Genomic DNA, 17,904 nt, shown 5'->3' on the forward strand with positions numbered 1-17,904 from the left:
CCATGAATTTCCCTTCTCTATTGGCACGAAAGGACCCAGAGAGAATTACAGAGACAAATATGTTTTGGGTGTTGGTAGAGATGGAGCTCCACACTCTGATCAACCGGAGGATGAGGTTGTCACCAACTCTCTTTGAGCAGCTAGAGGCCTATGTAGAATTCAAAACATATTTTCACAATGTGTCTATTCGTGCAAGATGGGATCCCAAGGAGAAATGGTACAACATACCATACTTGGTGAGCGAGGTCGATGTAAAGGAGGTTGTAGGGAAATGACCAGGGTAGTGGTTGCACCCCTCAAATCTTGGCGTAGGTACTAGTAAGGCTGGAGAGAGTTCCTCCACGCAGGAGACAACAACATAGAAGAAAAAGAAAGTTGCAGCTTGAGAGAAAGTTTCACAGGAAAAGAAAGATTTTTCTACAAAGGCAACTACTACTAAGGCAGTAGCTGAAAAGCAACGCGTCACAAAGAAAGCTAATTTTGATGTTGAGAAGTCCTCTTCTTAGCATACCGCTAACAAGGAGGGGTATGATGTTGAAGGAGGTAGGGATGAGGAACAAAGCAATCTATTCAAAGTGATGAAGTGACACAAGGTAATGACTTCTAGACCCAGACAGAAACGAAAAGCTGATAATCATTCGCATGTTGATCCAATGGTCCTCACTGAGGGGGACATGAATGAAATTGAAGATAAGGCCTATGACACGACGTTTGAACTCTGGACTTATTTCAAGTGGTAGTACCAATAGGTGTAGGGGAACGTGCATAAGGATATGTCTGAACTACATATTCAAATGGAATGACTGCAAGAGAGTGTGGGATAGGTGAGCGAGATTCAAGTGAGCCTACAGAAAGCGAATGCGATTGTGCTAGAGACATATCAGACTATGGATCTCAAATTCATACCATTACCATAGGTATCACTACACAAACAAATGAATCAAACACCCATCTCACACAAATGGAAGATGTGGGTGTCAATCTAGCCGCGCTAACTATTCAGACCCTCCACAAACTACATTAGGGGGTATCAGACGAGCTCAGTGTCAAGGAGAAGAACGGATTGTTAGTCATCAATGAAGTAAATATGAACATTGAACAAATATCAAAAGAAAAGGCACATGCGCTGAAAGGAAAGGAAGAAATGGCCATGCGCAGCCAGAATTTGGAGGTAGCCATTACACAGGCATGTAATGCGCTGCCAGAACTCAACGTTCCCAAAGATGCAACATCAGCGACAAAGGTTCATAAGTTGGCTACAACAGCTAAGGAACCAAAGGAGGAAATCAACCAAGTCCGATTTGAGTTACAAACGTATATCTCCAAATTATAGTTAAGGCTACAACTAACCACTCTTCTAGAAGTTTAGGAGCAGTGCAGAGCAACCATCAAAGAGGGAACGACGACGTTAGATGTAGCAGTCAAGGGTTGCAAAAAAATCTTTGATCATGTGATGGAATTATGGAAGACTCTGCAGGAGGAACAACCATGCAAAAAATTGTTATTGATATCCGGGAGAAGGAACAATAATTTGATGAATTCAGAGCGACTAGGTGAACTTTGTTGCCAGTGCAACGCTTTTCTCGATTGAGATAAGGAAAATATTTGTAGACACATATTGAGGAGCTGCACATAAAATAGGCCATATTGAAGGCAAGGACACAACCATGGACAAAGGAAGTAAGGTAGGCGAGGACACAACCATGGACAAAATAAGCAAGCCAAGTTACTCTGTCGATACAAGAGAAGTAAAAGACAATCTAGCAAACACAACGGATGATTGGCCTCATGGTGGAAGGCCCTATAACAGAGAAGCGGGTAGAGGAGGTGTAGTAGGCTACAGTGTAGGGTACTTCTGACTTACAGTTGTTGAAGATGGAGTTTCATGAACTACAAGGCAAGACTACTGAGTGACTCAAGGGCGAGTCACCCAATTTGTGTTAGGGCCCTATTGGCATGGGGTCCTTGGGGTCAGTTGAGTAAATTTTGAATAAATTATGTAATCTATTTTTGTAATGAATGTAAATTCTTCATGAAATGTGGAAGCAGAGTATGAAGCTAATAAGAGTTAAAGGGGATTTAGTCCCTTAGGTAGGTAAGCGATAGCATGGTTTTGAGACCCTCCCATCATCTGTGGACCATATTATTGTAAAGAAAATGCTATATATAAATGAGTCATAGAGAGTCTTAGGAAGCAACGTTTGGAGAAGAATCATTGTAAGGGAAAGGTTCTAAGATAAGAAAGGTGTGTTTCCTGTACTTAGGCGAAAGGGGAAGGCTCCTACACCTGAGTGCGCAGAGACCTTGGTAAGTTTGCGGGCCCCTGTAGTTGAGTACTAAGGGAAAATAAGTCTGTATCTAAATGATTGTACTGAATAAACATTGTTTTGAGCCTATTATGATGCATTTGTGTCCTATTATTTACTTTTGCAAAGTTTATGTATCTTTTCTCTGTGTTATGATTTGTATGAAATAATGCTTATTTACTGTGCGCAAATAGTAGATCTGTAATATTTATTCATGATGAGTGTAATTAGGAACATTTGCGAATATCTATAAGTCATCTGAATAGATTTATAGTAATTATATGTTCAGAAGGGTAGAAGGTGCGTGAAGGTAGATCTGAGCTATAAGGACTGGAGGAACACATCACACAGGCCTCTGGATGCATAAACAAGGTTATGTCATCCCCCAATGCTACTTCGGGTGAGACTGCAACCTGCGCTACGCGGGTTGTTGCTGAAAGGGCCAGTAGTTAGGTTTTTGTTGGTTGGCATAGATAACGCTGAACCTGGGTTAGGCTCCATCAAGCCAACATAGGGTGTGTATTACTAAGATCAATTAGGTTTCATATTGCATAAGTTTCCATTATTCCTAATGACAAATTGTTTGGACCCACTGCAAAAATCAATGAATGTGTGGTCCATATTGATTGTGGCGGATGGGGACTCCATCTTGTAGAGGAAAGAAAATTGGTGACGATGGAGTTAGGGTGTCCTAGCTAGTAGTGGTAAGAAAATTGATGTAGAGGGACATGGGGATTCCTAGTTGGTGGAGGCAAGCAAAATGATGTAATGGATTGAATAATTAATAAAACAATAATTAAGAAGAGTTGTAGGGTGGTTTTTCTCCTGGAAGAGTTTCCACCAAAACCTTGGCATCTCATGTGTTTAATGTTATTGATGCTTTTGTGATTGTTTCATGTTGTTGTTTTTATATGATCTATTAATTAATGCTTAAGAAGTAAAATAAGTTAAAATGATCAATAAGCCCTAGTATTGATTTAATTCCCCCTCTTAGCAGTGACCTGCTTACCAACAATTTATAGAATTATGATAATGTATATTATCATAGTCACATCACATGAAATGTTAGACTTACAAAAATTGAGATTAAGAGTTATAGTAGTTAGAGTGAAAATAATTGAATTTTGGGGTTGCATTAAAGGAAATGTTAGAATCACAACTAATTACTCGTTAAAGAAACTAATGGAAAAAAAAAAATATAAAAAATACACTATAATAACTACTCTATAAAATGTAGACAATACTTGGGCTAAGGAGGGGGCTTTACATCATTAGACGAGGAACTGGTTTACAAAAGTAGTAAGATGTTAAATATTCAACACATCATTGATTGAATTAGAAGGAAATGGAACTTGAAATCATAAGAAAGTGTAATTACAAGAAGGAACTCTATTCTGACTAATTAATTGGCCTAACTACTAATTCTCCTAGCTTGAGAAGAGCATAAGTTTATACATAATTTGTTCTGTCCAATTTAATTTAAGTAATTTATGGAAAAGAATAAAAATCAAGTTGTTCCATCATGTTACATTAAATTTCCAATAAATATAATGACTTAGGCACATGCTGACTTAATTAGTTAAATGACAAGTTGCAGTTAAGTCATTGATCCCTTCCCAAGGGCCTATTTTCGTTTTTCATTTTTTTGCATGAGGAGATTGGTTGCTTGAATTCTTGGTTGGTCTATAGATGATAGTTTTTCATTTTCCTATTGTCATATTATAGTTATCATGGAGATGTAACACTCTTACTCAAAATTGTAGCAACACTCTTGAGTGAGTTGCAACAATTATCATGTGCTCCAAGTTGCAACAACAATGAGAGACAAGAAAGAATTGCAACATTAAAAAGGTGAGAGTCATATAAATTAACACTTTAGAGTTGCAGAAACAATGATCTGGGAGCCATAGTAACACAAAGTTATAGAAATTTTGGAAGCAACCTATAGTTGTAGCAAGACTGGGAACAACTTAGTGTTTTGCAAGCAGACTTAAGTAGAGAATTTTAGGAACTCGTACATGGGAGTTACAACACCTATGTTCCACAAAGAGTTGTAGAGATCTCTTAGAGTGTTGTATCACCTATTTCCTACAAGGTGTTGGAGAAATGGTTGAGAGAGATGCAAAACCAACACCTTGGAAGTACATGTGCCTCTTTATTCTTTTATACCATTGCTAGCATAGAAATGAAACAATCTCCTAAAAATACATATGAATGAGTATTGAAATGATATATTAAGGAGATATTTATACCTTGACCAAGAATGCACCATAATGCATAAAAAATATTTCAAATGACACGGAAAAAAGAAAAGGGTGTACAAAAAGGTATTGGATGGATGTTTAAAAGACATCAATTTAAGCACCTTTTAGCCATCTACTTTTAATCAAGGAAACAATTTATGTTATTCCTCTATACAGTGGACACTAAAATAAAATTCTAACTACAACCAATTTTTTAACTTCAAAGCATCAATCTCACCTTCATATGGTTTGATGTCAACCTTCACTTCCATCTTAAAAATGGATTGTGAATGGTTCATGTAAATTGAACTGGGTTGATCATTTTCAAGTTCTTTCTTAGACTCCCTCTTTTTTTCTTACAAATCTCCCATTCTCCCCTTTGATCCGATGTTCAAATTAGAACATCCATCTTCTATTACTCCTAAATTGTTTTACATAATCTCCATAATGAGATTCATTTTACAATTGATTTTGGTGACCTATTCATGTAGCCTTGAGAGCATCTCCTTTGTCAAATATGAAGGGATTTTCAGTGATTTGTTGACCATGGATTGAGTTTTATGACTTCTTCTTAAATAAATATAAATATCCTACAACATCACATAAAATACACAAAGAAACCTAGATTTTGTAGCAATATTATTTATAAACTACCCTGATTAATCGACTAGATATATTTTCACAACAAATCTACTAAAATATATTCTAAAATCCAAAATCTACAGTATGAAGGCTTTTTCTTAGATTTTTGGATGTGTTAATTAAGCCTTATTCTTAAACATGGAATAAGTAAAATAGGAAAAATAGGGAACAATGAATAAATATCACAAACCACAATGAACATAAGATATGATTTGGGAATCCCTTACGAGAGACAACCTAGCTACAAGGCATGCTACTCTTATCTCTCTTTCCTTGAATCAAATGGATGCAAGTACAAAAGAGTGATACCTATGGCCCATCAAATACTACTATGCATAAAACCTCTCCCTTTATCCACTCTAAACTACTCTTCTCACCTACAAAAAAACACAACACACTCAAATAGAATGGAACCCCTTTACCCTCTAGTGGATAGGTTATAGCACAACCCAATAGCCTACCAGTGGTTAAATTTGACTCCTTAAACTCTTAACTAGATTTACAATATCAACTCTTCTGGATTCTTATTCATTATGATCAAATGTATATCCCCTTTAGCATTAATAATTGGGGTTGATGTGGCATTCTTTCAAATCATGGTGGTAAGAAAAGGAAGCTCAAATTTCAAGTGGCATAACTTTTGCATACAAACTTTGATTGAGGTGAATTTTGCATTTTTGGAAATGTATTTAAGTGTAGAATAGTGTTATGGGGTTTGGTGCTTATGTGAAAAAGGTTTACCCCCAAATGAATGCCACTTTATGCCTCAAACTTCTTCTAAAAGGTTTTTGAGCCTCGCTAATAAAAATGGTCACGTGAGCTTATTCCTCCAATTTCTCCACTTTCAAAGCATCGATATGGATGGTAAATAATATTTTTATCTAATCTAGTTCAAAACTTGGAACTTATTTGGGAAACAATTTTTTTGTTATTAATAAATGGGCAATTTGTCACTCACACTATTCTCTAAGTCTCAATGTCCAGTATGTTTCCTATTATCATGGATCAAGGCAAGTATAGTATCAAATAAAATATCATGCAAGGTTAATAGATTTCTTGATCTGTTTTCACTCCTAACCATAAATTAATGGTTATTTATTCCACTACCCCATGTTGTGATTCCCTAAGTCTTGTCACACATTGTAGCAATGGGATATATCATAGGGGCTTAATGAAAATGGAAAATGAAAATCCAATTGTTTCTATTTTATCAGTTAAGGGCGCATGATAGCTCTGATTTCAATAAGTGAATTTCTCGAAATAAGAGGACTCAACATAATCTTGTTGGTTTCAGTAGTGGTGTATTTCTCAAGAAGTTCCATGAATTATGAACCACTCATAGTTCCCTGTAGCAACAAAATGTGCACATTAAGTGGTTATGCGAGGAATTGGATTTAATGGAGTAGTGGTTGACATTAGTGGATTATAATTCTAGCTCCGGTGATGTTTTGTCGAGTATCCTTGTATTTCGAAAGTGACATCTAGAAAGCTCGGAGTAAACTTGTTTTAGCTTGATTAATGTAGGCTACGTCAAGACCAAAAATCCTACTCCTTCCTCTTCGAATTTCAACACTCTTCCTTCAAGTTTAGATGAATAAGATTCTATATTTGATTCCTTGAATGAACATATTCGAGCTGATAAATGACTCTATTCTCTTAACAAATAGCTCCATGTCTATGCAATCTTGGAATACATAGTCTACATCCTTTTAATGCAAAATATTGTAAGTCTTAGAATTTTGGTTATCCTATTATGAAGTTAGAACTATTAGTATATTTTAATCCATCATTTTACATGGATATACATCTATGTAATGTCTCTATGTGCACTATCCCATATATATATATATATATATATGTATATATATATATATATATATATAATTTACAAAATAATATATTATAACAACAAAAAAAAATAATACATGATACTCAAGAAGTCGCTTATTATATTTTATGTACTAACATAGGTCCATGTTAATCCTATATTTATTGAGCATTGAGAGGGATCAAATCCTTTAAGGTCAAACCTCTTTTAAACTATAAAACTTGAAAAAAGGTTTGCACCTAAAGATATGTGATTCCTCTTCGCACTTGATATATTTGTATTTAACATGGATCTATGTTGGTCACACACACACTCACACCATGTGTCAACTCCATTCTAAGAATGAAGTAATTTCAAATCTCCTCTTTTATTTTGAGCAACACATTAGTAAAATTTTTTAACAAAGATATTTTTCATTTTCATTTTCATTTGTTTTATATAATATATACATAACTCACATTGAAATATTTTACTCAACATGGTCATTGAAATATTCTATTTATTACCCACATTGTCCACATCAAAATGTGTTTTTTCATTATTAGTGTATTTTCAAGTACAACTCCCCCTCATATTGAGAAGTAGAAACTTTGTATCAATGGGATATAATTTGTCTCTATATATACATCATTTTTTTTTTTATTAATGTTTTTTAAAAGTAACATATTAGCTCTATATTAACTAGTTGAAGGAATTACTAATATCTCTCTTACCTTGAACTATGAAGCACTTGTCAATAGAAGAAGAAAATACATACACACACAAACTCACTTTCTCTATATGTTGAAATATTTTACTCAATGTCGTATTGAATTTCTTTTTTGGTCATTAATATATTGTTAAACCCACATATCAACTCTACACTAAAAATTAAACAAACTACACATTGCCATGTAAAGTGAAAATATGGTAATGTTTTTAATTTATTTTTTTATTGATTAAGTTTATTTATTTCCTAAATATTATTGTCATAAAAAAATTATAGTTCACAATTTGAGTTAATCACCATCATGGACTACCACAAGGGAAACGAGATTGACAATGGTGAGGGCAGCGCACTAGCATCCAAAACCATCAAAATTCTCTACCAATTCTACTTCTAAGTCACTGATAAATATTATAATAAAACAACAATATGTAATTTTTCAATTATATTTGGCCATGTAACTACTATAAAGAAAATAATTTGCTTGAACTAAAGAATGATCCAAAATTAATGAAAAAGCATTAGTTGTGAGAATATGTTACTTGGGATGAATGTTGAGCACTTGCACCTATTGGTTTTGGACACCTAATACCACACTATAGGTGATCTTGAATATGTGTTAGGAAGGTGTCAATGTTGACTAAGTAGGAGAACTAGTGTCATTGGACTCCTTGGAGTTCATTGAGGCATGCAATGCTTTAATTGTGATCCTTATGAGGAGTGTCTTAATTTTCCAATGGAGGATGATAAAATTGAGTTATTGGTGAATTATCCCATGGTGTGGCCAAGGTCCAAAACCTAGATAGCTACTGTTATTTATATCTAAAAATTTGAATAGAATAGGCCTAGTAATCATTAGTGGTTAAGGCTTCTAACTATTGGATTTCAACTTGGATTCATGGTGGAGTGAACCAGTGAAAGACAACAACAACTACCTGGGCTTGCATATAAGCTTGGGGTTCGCCCAAAGCGCTCGATCCTCCAGACCCTTAGCAAGAACACATATGATGACAGGGCATAATGTTTAGGAGAAAGAAAGGGACAAAGGGAGAGAACCCCTAGAGGAGGCATAGAGCAATGAAACAAACCAACTAAAACTAAGGAAAATCCATTAGTATCCTTGCTCCCTACATCCAAGTTATCTAGGGGAAGTCGTGAATTAAAAATGATGGAGAGGGCGAGTTCAAGGGTTAGCTCTGAGCGAGGTTAGCAAAGAAAACACCTAGTACACTCCGATAAGTTTCAACACCATCAAGATTCCCTATGAACCATAGAATGAATTGCACCATGCAAATAAAAACATGCTTAAGAGTTTGCTAAGACTGGAGGTAGGAGAAATTTCCCCTATTTTGATTGCCCACTAGGAATTGGATTGTTGTAGACAACATGCTTCACTCCTCTATACTCTGCAAATTTCTAAGCTAGCAATTGCTACGCCAACATTCTAGCTCCAAGTTCAAAATATTGTCATAGAATGTGTAAAATAAGGCACCCTAGAAGGGGGAGAAATACCTCCACAAATGAGCACTCTTGAAAAACCAAGATCACCATGGAAATATCCTACACGAGACTGGGAAACAATTCAAAAACAATAAGAAAACATGCAACAATGGTAGGGGATGCAAGAGCACATGGTCGAAAAGAAGGATTTTATCATCATGCAGGGGAATGTGAGGTCAATTGGCATGTGTGAGGGCATGGGGCGGGACAACCAATCCATCCCCCCTCTTTAATGCAAGGAGAGGTGACAAGGTGGTGTGCATCGTCCCCTTTGTCTGACGGCTCCATTTTCCACATCCCGAACAAGGGGAGATATTTTTTAGTTTCAATTATTTTATCTCCCTATATAAAAATTATATCAATTTTTGTTACTTAATATAAACATTGAAATATTTTATTTATGGTTGACATTAATATATATATAGATATATGTGTGTGTGTGTGAGAGAGAGAGAGAGAAAGAACTGAAAACAAAATGAATTATACTTATTCTTTGTATTGGATTGTAATTGCAATATTATTTTTAAATGCTACTGGTCAACTACATATTTAGTAGCGAAGGAATTACACATCTCCCTCATACTAAAAACTAACAAACAATTATAAACTAAATTAGAATCTTTTTACTAAATTAATGTGTCTCTCTAGATAAAGTTTATATAAAGTTAAAGTGAATTTGATTATATATATATATATATATATATATATATATATATAACGTGAGAAAACCTATCATAACTTAGTTGTCAATTCAACAATGGACATAGTCATCCTTGGTTGATATCAAGTTGGCTCATCACCATTATTCAAGGAAAACCATGTCACTTGCAATTACTCGGTAGTGATCAATAAAGGGGTAGACTTTCACTCCTCAGAGATGGCCTCTTGATCTTGATCTTGAATCGTTAAGCTATTTCCAAATATCCAAGAAAGATAAACTCTTAACCAACCAAAAATAATTTTGAAACATAAGGCAAGCCCAATAAACAATAATTTATTATTATTATTATTTCTATATATATTGTAAAATCGTACCAATTTTTACGCACAATACTTTTTTTATTTTATTATTTTATGTTTAAAATACATCTATTATATTCATTAGAGAACATTTTATGTTTAAAATACATCTATTATACTCATTAGAGAACATGTTTTTCATTATGACTAATTTGCCCAAGGTTATGTAATGCTCTTCAAGCATTTCGATAAAAATCACTATCTAAATTGGAATTTAGACAGAATTTTGAGGATAAGACGAAGATTCGAGCGGATAAGATTGGCTGTCAAAAATTGTAGCCGAGTAGCATGTCAAAGTGTGATCTACATGTATACCTTTCACAATGTGTGTATTTCGCGTGAGATGACGTGGGAGCGGCATGTGAGAATGTAATCATTGTATGCTTTTTATGTCTTGTGCACTACGAGGTTTCGTCATGCACCCTGGACAAACATTTTCCTTAGCTGTCTTTAGTTTCCGCAAGCACTGGTTGGTACTATATTTCCAGATGGTGCTTGGATCATTTAAGCTGCATAATCAAATACTTCGAAACATGGTCTGCTGTGCTTTTGAGCAGACTGGAAGAGGATGCTTCAAAAATACATTCTGGCAAAGATTTTAGCGACGGAAATTTCAAATCTCGGCTACGAATCTGATTTCAATTAGGTAAAAAAGAAATCAGCCACAAAGATAGCAAACTCATTACAGTCAATATATTGGAAGGTCGCCAAATCTACCTACCATTCTAATGTGTAATTTCTGAATCTGCTGCAGCTATTCAAGCCATGAAATAGGGTGTTGATGATGATTATAATTAATATGCTAAACATCTAAAGTATTTTTCTGCTAATGAATAATACTGGTCTTCTCATGTAGTAAAACGTGAGAGGTTTAAACCCTCGCCAAGCATGTTCAGATACAGGGGGTTCCTGTAGTGGAGGCATCGAATGGGTTAGAAAGAGTTTTGATAATTTCAAATACACTAGTCTCAAATCTGGCAGGTGTTTAATGACATCTTCTTTAATCCAAGTCACATGGTTTCCATTTTGGATTGGTGCACTTTAATCATCGTCATGTCATTAACAAATGTATTTAGGTTTAGAAAAGAAGATCCTCCAGGGAGGACTGCCTTTGTTGCTGACTCCTTGAGTTTGACAATGTTATCTCTGATCATCCTCCCTTCCGCTGTTCTCATCATTCTCCTCACAACATCCTCCACCTCTTCTTTCGTGACCAACTTTTGGTCGTCCACATCCACGTTTTCAAAATCCAGCCCGATCTTCCACACCTCCTTCGCGAATCTGCAGTTCAGAAACTGATCCCCAAAATATGGGAATCCTACTACGGGAACTCCCATGCTCATGCTCTCCAACATAGAGTTCCATCCAGAGTGTGTGAGAAATAATCCCACCGAAGCGTGGGCAAGTACTTTCACCTGTGGCGCCCACCTCACAAACATTGCCCGTTTCTTTGTTCGTTCTTCAAAGCCCGCAGGTAAAATCGCAGCTTCGCCTTCTGCAATATCCAACCGGAGAACCCACAAGAAAGGTTGTCCGCAGCCCTCTAGCCCCAGTGCCAGCTGCTCCAGTTGTTGCTGTGTTTTGACAGCGATGCTTCCGAAGGAAACATATATAACTGATCCCGTCGGTTGCATATCCAGCCATGACAGGCAACGGTCCTCCTCCTCCCACAGACTGCAGCCAGAAGACCGACCTTCTAAAAAATTTGGAAGAAAAAGAGGTCCTATGGCCAAAGCAGGACAACCATTCAAAGCTAGTGCTGTTACTGCATCCCTGCCTTCGAGCTCTTCAAACGTATTCACTAATGTGTAGTCCCCTTTACTTTGCTTCTGTGAAGCATGGAGACAGGCATTTAAAAGAATGTCGGATAGATCTTCAGCGCGGTAGAAGGATAGTAGATCTGTTGGCCTCAATGGTGGGATGTTGCCCGGAAGACAAGTGATGAACTTTTCTGGATTTTTAGCTTCCCTTTCTGAAAAAGATGCAAACTGTCGTGATTCTGTTTGCAGAGTAAATGATAATAATTGAATAAAATAATTATAGTAATCCTAAACCTTCACTGTGTCTATAGGTTGGTTAAATGTGTCCTATTGTAACTTCAAAAAAATCACCAGCATCTAGTGTATATATAGGTATCCAGACAGACCAAACTTTTTACTTGTTCATTGGCCAAGTTCAACGGAGCAGTGTAAGTTTCCAAAAGCAGGCTCTTTAAGTTTCCAAAGTTGTGCTTCTTGGACATCTAAAGAGGCAAGGAGAAATACACAACTGACCGACTCATTAGAAGCAAGGAGAAATACACAACTGACCGACTCATTAGGGTTATGGACCACCACCTCATCCAGCTCTGCGTCCTGGACGTTTCTCCCTCTCCTACCACTGCATCCCTTTCATGTTTTTCCTCTTCTCACGCAGTACAATCCCTCTGCTAGCTCTACCCCTTTGGCTATACATTTCCATCGCCCCTCTAGGCAACTGAACCCAGCTCCAAGTTTCCTTTATTGCACCACAAATCGAGTAACTCGCCGGCCTCCGACGGCCAACTATCAAATTCCAGGGCCGAAAGCTTCGAACCTGCTTTGTAGGCGACCACCTCCAGCAAGGGCCCTCTCCAAGATCTACTGCCTTACTGTCACCGAAAGCCAACCTTGACTTCTTTTAAAAATTTTGCCACCCGTCACGGTAGTTCGTCTCCCACTATAGACTTCGGGTTCTTGGTACCATGATGACACCTCCCCAACCCCAACTTGCAGCAACCAGAAGACAAGACCCCATGTGCCATCCCAGTCCTATGGGGACCCGCTCCCAACAACCACCCTATTTACCTCATAAAAACTCTGGGGACACTGGACCACAGATCACAGCCCCCTCTAACGCTGGTCACAACGACAAGGCCTCGAGGACTCTCACCCTCCTCCTCCAAATTTTCTAACCCTGTATTCCAAGTAAAAACAACAAAACCACTAATTCACTACTACAATATGCCTAGCGAACTCGAAGGCTAAGGCTACCCTTAGCAGGGAATGGAAAATTCAATGACCAACGCAGTTACAAAACGCCTCCCCCTTGAAATGATGCAAAATCACAGTAAGGAAGATGAGATACCCATTTGGTGGACTTACCAGGCTGGCTCAATCCAAATACTAACTCCCATAGACCACTTATGTGAATACCATTCTCATGTCCCTCTATCCCCTCCACAACGTAGCCTCCAGTTATCTTCCTCCCTAGGGTCATAGACCTGTCGTTGGTAGCCTCCAACATTGCGTTCAAGAAAGCCTTACGGGTAACAACATCTATGGGTCAAAGCCACGTGCAAAGAATTTTGGACAGGTTAGCCGCCTGCACAAAAGCTTAGTTCTCTCTTCCACCTTCAGAAACACCCCTGCCCAGAATTATTAACAACATCCACTCACCTACCTTATGCACATAAAAATTGAACTCCATTCATCACGAAACTTCCATGTTGGGGTTGTATGTATAGCACATGCCATTTCTACAAAGGTTATCATTCCTTACATCCACCCCATCACCGTAATAATATAAATTTTGATTTATACAATAAATTATTAAAAAAAAAAAAAAAAAACAATGAAATACGATTAAAAAGGCTAACATAAGATTCAGAGAATGTATATCCGATATTGATATGAAATAGAGAAACATACCAGTTACTGGAATATGTCCCTCAGAAAGAAGGAAGTGGGCGTAGCATTGAGAAATGGAGGAAGCAGCACACAGAGGCCAGAAGATAACCCTAGGCACTTTCATATTGCTTGCGACTTGCTCTGTGCAGGGCATGAAGGCGTCTGTGATGATGAATGTGATGGGTGGAAATGATGGTGAATTTGCATTGGTAGTGGTGAGGAGATCCTCCAAGGCGGGGCCTAAGTTTTGCAGCGCAATAACGAACTCGCTCGGGTTGGAGTTGCGGCCATGGTTGGGCGGTAAACCATCAGAAATAGACAGAAATCGGATTTTTTGTCCATGCTGCTCCCACTCAGGATCGTCTCTGGAAACAAGAGATTTATCGTCCTTTGAAGCTTCCGCCATGCGTTTGTGTGTCCAGTCAGTATTGACGAAAGTGACAAAAGATCCTCTTATAACCAGCAGTTGGGCCAAATTCATGAGAGCGTTTACATGACCCTGTGCAGGAATTGGCACAATTACTGCATGCAGACCATGGTTCCCCTTTTTCTCCAACATATTCATATCAATATTGGCCGACATTATTCTTATCGTTTCCCTTAATCCACTACCACAGTTTACTAGTATGGAGCTAAGACTCATGGAGCTTCTGCAACAGATTTTAGCTAAGATTACTGGTAAAGTTACGTTATCCCTGATCAACGCGGATGGGATGCTCCTCAACCTCAAGAGTCATTGTCACAAGCAATTCAAAAGTCATTGTCATTACTCTATCAAATAATGGTTGCCAGCTAAACTCGGTATATTTTGACCGGATGGTACGCTCCTCGACCTCAAGAGTCATTGTCATCAATCTATCAAATAATTCGGCAAAACATGCGTTTTCCTATATCGGTAAGATTTTAAGTTGAAAACCTATATTTCATTTCCTATATAGATATTCTCGCGTCTCCATTTTTTCTTTCATATGCAGATTTATGGGGTAATTGAAAGATAAATATCTCATTACGTGGATGTTTATGTTCCATGTGACGTTAAAAACTTTATCCAGATCATATGTTCAATTTTAGCAGTGTAATTATTAAAGATAAATTATATATTAAATTAATTATTTTATGTAATATGTTAGAAAAAAGAAAATTACATCATAATACACAATTTTGTAAGTTTAGAAGACAATTTCTAACAATATTGTTATAAGTAATAGATAATTGTCTAGGTAATAACAAAAATTATGAAGTATTTACATTTTTGTTCCTTTTAATGTGAGAGATAGTGTTGATGGGTATATGGTTTGTTGAAATTATGAAAAGTTATCAACAAAATTAATGTGAAAGGTTTTTTTTGGTATGGATATTTATAAGAAATTTGAGGATCCAAATTATTATGTTTCATATTTAATTGATATTTTCTTCATACATAAAAAGAATTGCGGAGCCACATTTTTTAGATGTAGCTCCTGTAGCATTGGTTTGAAAGAATATCTATTTTTTTAATTCCATCACATTAATGATAAGCCAATTAACCATTATAAAGTATCACTTTAACGAAAAAATGGTAATTCCTTATTAATATGTTGTGGGGTAGGTCTAATTATTAAATACAAACAAGGAATCTTTTTAATATTGATAAAAATAAAAAATAAAAAAGAAATTACAAACATACATCTCAATATGGAAGAGATGGATTGACATGAAGAGGAACAATATTGTCATCTTATGGGATTTATTAGGAGGTTATATAGAAATATTTGGACACCCTCTCTCAGATAATTGAGCACAGAATAATTAGTTTGGCTATCCATAATAAGAAATAATTCTCTAATAGAGTATTTACATGAAGTTATAAAAGAAACTTGAGGGATAGTGTCCCCGACAATTTAGGGTTACTACACTATACCTTTACATAATGAGCTTGTGATACATTCCCCCTACACAATGATAATGTAAATGGACAAATGCTCATAGCACCAACACCATAGAAAGATTATGTGATATGAATTAGTAATGAAATGAAGGTGTTTATTGAGATGCGAATGCTACTCTTGAATGATGGAAGAAAACTAGAACATCAATAGTTATTTAAAATTTGTATAGAAAATGTAAAAAAAAAAAAACATTTTATCACTTGGTTAGAAGAAAATGTCATTCATGTTAATACCATCATATGGGTATGCTAATCCAGATTTAAATAGGAACGCAACAAATTACAGAGATAACCATAAACAAAAATATGCAACAAAGATAACACTTCATTTCATTAATATCAAATACTGAAATATGCTTACAAACATAATAGAAATAAGACTAGCTCAAGCGATGTTAGCTTATCTCTTAGAAGAGATGTGGTGACTACATGCCCCTAAACTGTGTTACAATGTGGCTCAAAGGCCTATTTATTATTGAGAAATAATGGAAAACCCTAAACATCCAAAAACCTAACCTTAGGAGATGAAACGCCAAACTATGGGCCCCATTTGGGTAAATTTGTACATCAACTTCTCAGGGTCGTAACTTTGACATACGATCTTTGTTTGACACGCACAATACCTCGTTAGAAAGATCTTTCCGAGAATTAGAACTTTTGAATGGAAAACATTGGTACATGGATCATGTTGACCCTAATTTTTCCAAAATAAAAAGTCGTTTAGGGCCTCAAAATGGCTTGAGAAGTTCAAAGCATGAAAAATTGAAAGAAACAATGGTGGGGCTCCAAGTGGAATAGGCTGGTGGCCACCAATATCCACCTGGATCATATGCACACCTACAGTAGGATGGAGAGGAGAGAAAATTAAATTAAATGAGGGGCCTTCTAACAATAAAGGAAAAACAAGAATAAATTCAACATAATGTTGAGAGTGGGAATGATGTTGATTAATGAGACTTTATTTGAATGAAATTTGCTTAAATATTGATTGAATATTGTGAATTTTATTACAATAATTATTTTCTTAGTTTATCTTTCCTCGTATTTATTCAATATTGATAAATTTGGAAATGGGTATCATAATGATATTATTCATGCACATACAAAAATAGTATGTTGACAAATATACATCAAATTTGGAATTAGAGCACACACACACACACACACACACAAACACCTCAAATTTACACCATATAAAAGATATTTATTAAATTCTTATGCAATTTTACATTTTTACTTGTCTTGTTATGATGTTGAAAATAATCATATGTTTATCTATCATATATGTAATTAAGTGTATCATATGATTCTTTGTTCTATCCTCACAAATTTTACTTTATGTTCATTGCATTTTTCAGTTAAATATGAATCAAAACTCATCCTAACCTCACCATTACTTTGGTAGTGTCAATATGCATTTACTAGGAAGAGAAGTAACATTTGACAATGTTAAGGAAGCTTATTATAATCAAGCCATTCTATGTTATTATTTTATCCCTTGGATATATAACAAAAAGAGTGGTTTTACAACACATTTGCTACCATGACCTTGCATGTGTAACATATACATCCTACCATTGGTAACACATTTGATACCATCATCTAGCTTATGTAACATATATATCTTACCCATGTTCTACTCTTTAAATGAACAATTAAAGTGCCCCATCTATACCATGGCGTGCCATTTAATTTTATGGTTACGTGGCTTTGTTTCATTGTGACGTCTCATTTGGTCATGCGATGTGTCAAAGACAGATGATCGAGATCAATATCATAGATCTGATGTTGAGAATTCTTTGACAATTAGTTAGAGTTACTACAACCACTCCTTTGTCTCCTCCATCATTTCCATTGGGGTTTTGTGGTTTTGTGGTCTCCAAGTTTTATGAGGGTTTTTACTTCACTTGACTTTCCAAACACATTGCATTTTATACTAAGCTTGTACTTGAATGTTGGTTGTTTCCCCCATGAAGTAGATTGTTTGATTGAAGACTAGGGTTGTTTGAAATGGTGGTGTGATCACCTATCAGTATAATTCTATAGGTAATGATTGAACTCGACTTATCTTTGGTTGTCAAAAAT

At 36.0% G+C, this 17,904-nt stretch overlaps 1 protein-coding gene across 1 annotated transcript; it reads right to left on the reverse strand.

The window, feature by feature from the left end:
• Nucleotides 1–11,045: 11,045 nt before the first annotated feature.
• On the reverse strand, nucleotides 11,046–14,630 carry LOC149189323 (UDP-glycosyltransferase 85A8-like). The gene is made up of 2 exons (XM_089411785.1): nucleotides 13,914–14,630; nucleotides 11,046–12,217 (listed from the first exon to the last, which is right to left on the reverse strand). The coding sequence occupies exons 1-2, from the start codon at nucleotides 14,533–14,535 to the stop codon at nucleotides 11,256–11,258; spliced, it is 1,584 nt and encodes a 527-aa protein (XP_089267911.1). The 5' UTR covers nucleotides 14,536–14,630; the 3' UTR covers nucleotides 11,046–11,255.
• Between the last annotated feature and the right edge of the window lie 3,274 nt (nucleotides 14,631–17,904).

The sequence above is a fragment of the Pinus tabuliformis genome, chromosome 3_1, assembly GCF_031772625.1.
Source record: "Pinus tabuliformis cultivar Carrire ecotype Pingquan chromosome 3_1, CPIR1, whole genome shotgun sequence".
Taxonomy (NCBI): domain Eukaryota; kingdom Viridiplantae; phylum Streptophyta; class Pinopsida; order Pinales; family Pinaceae; genus Pinus; species Pinus tabuliformis.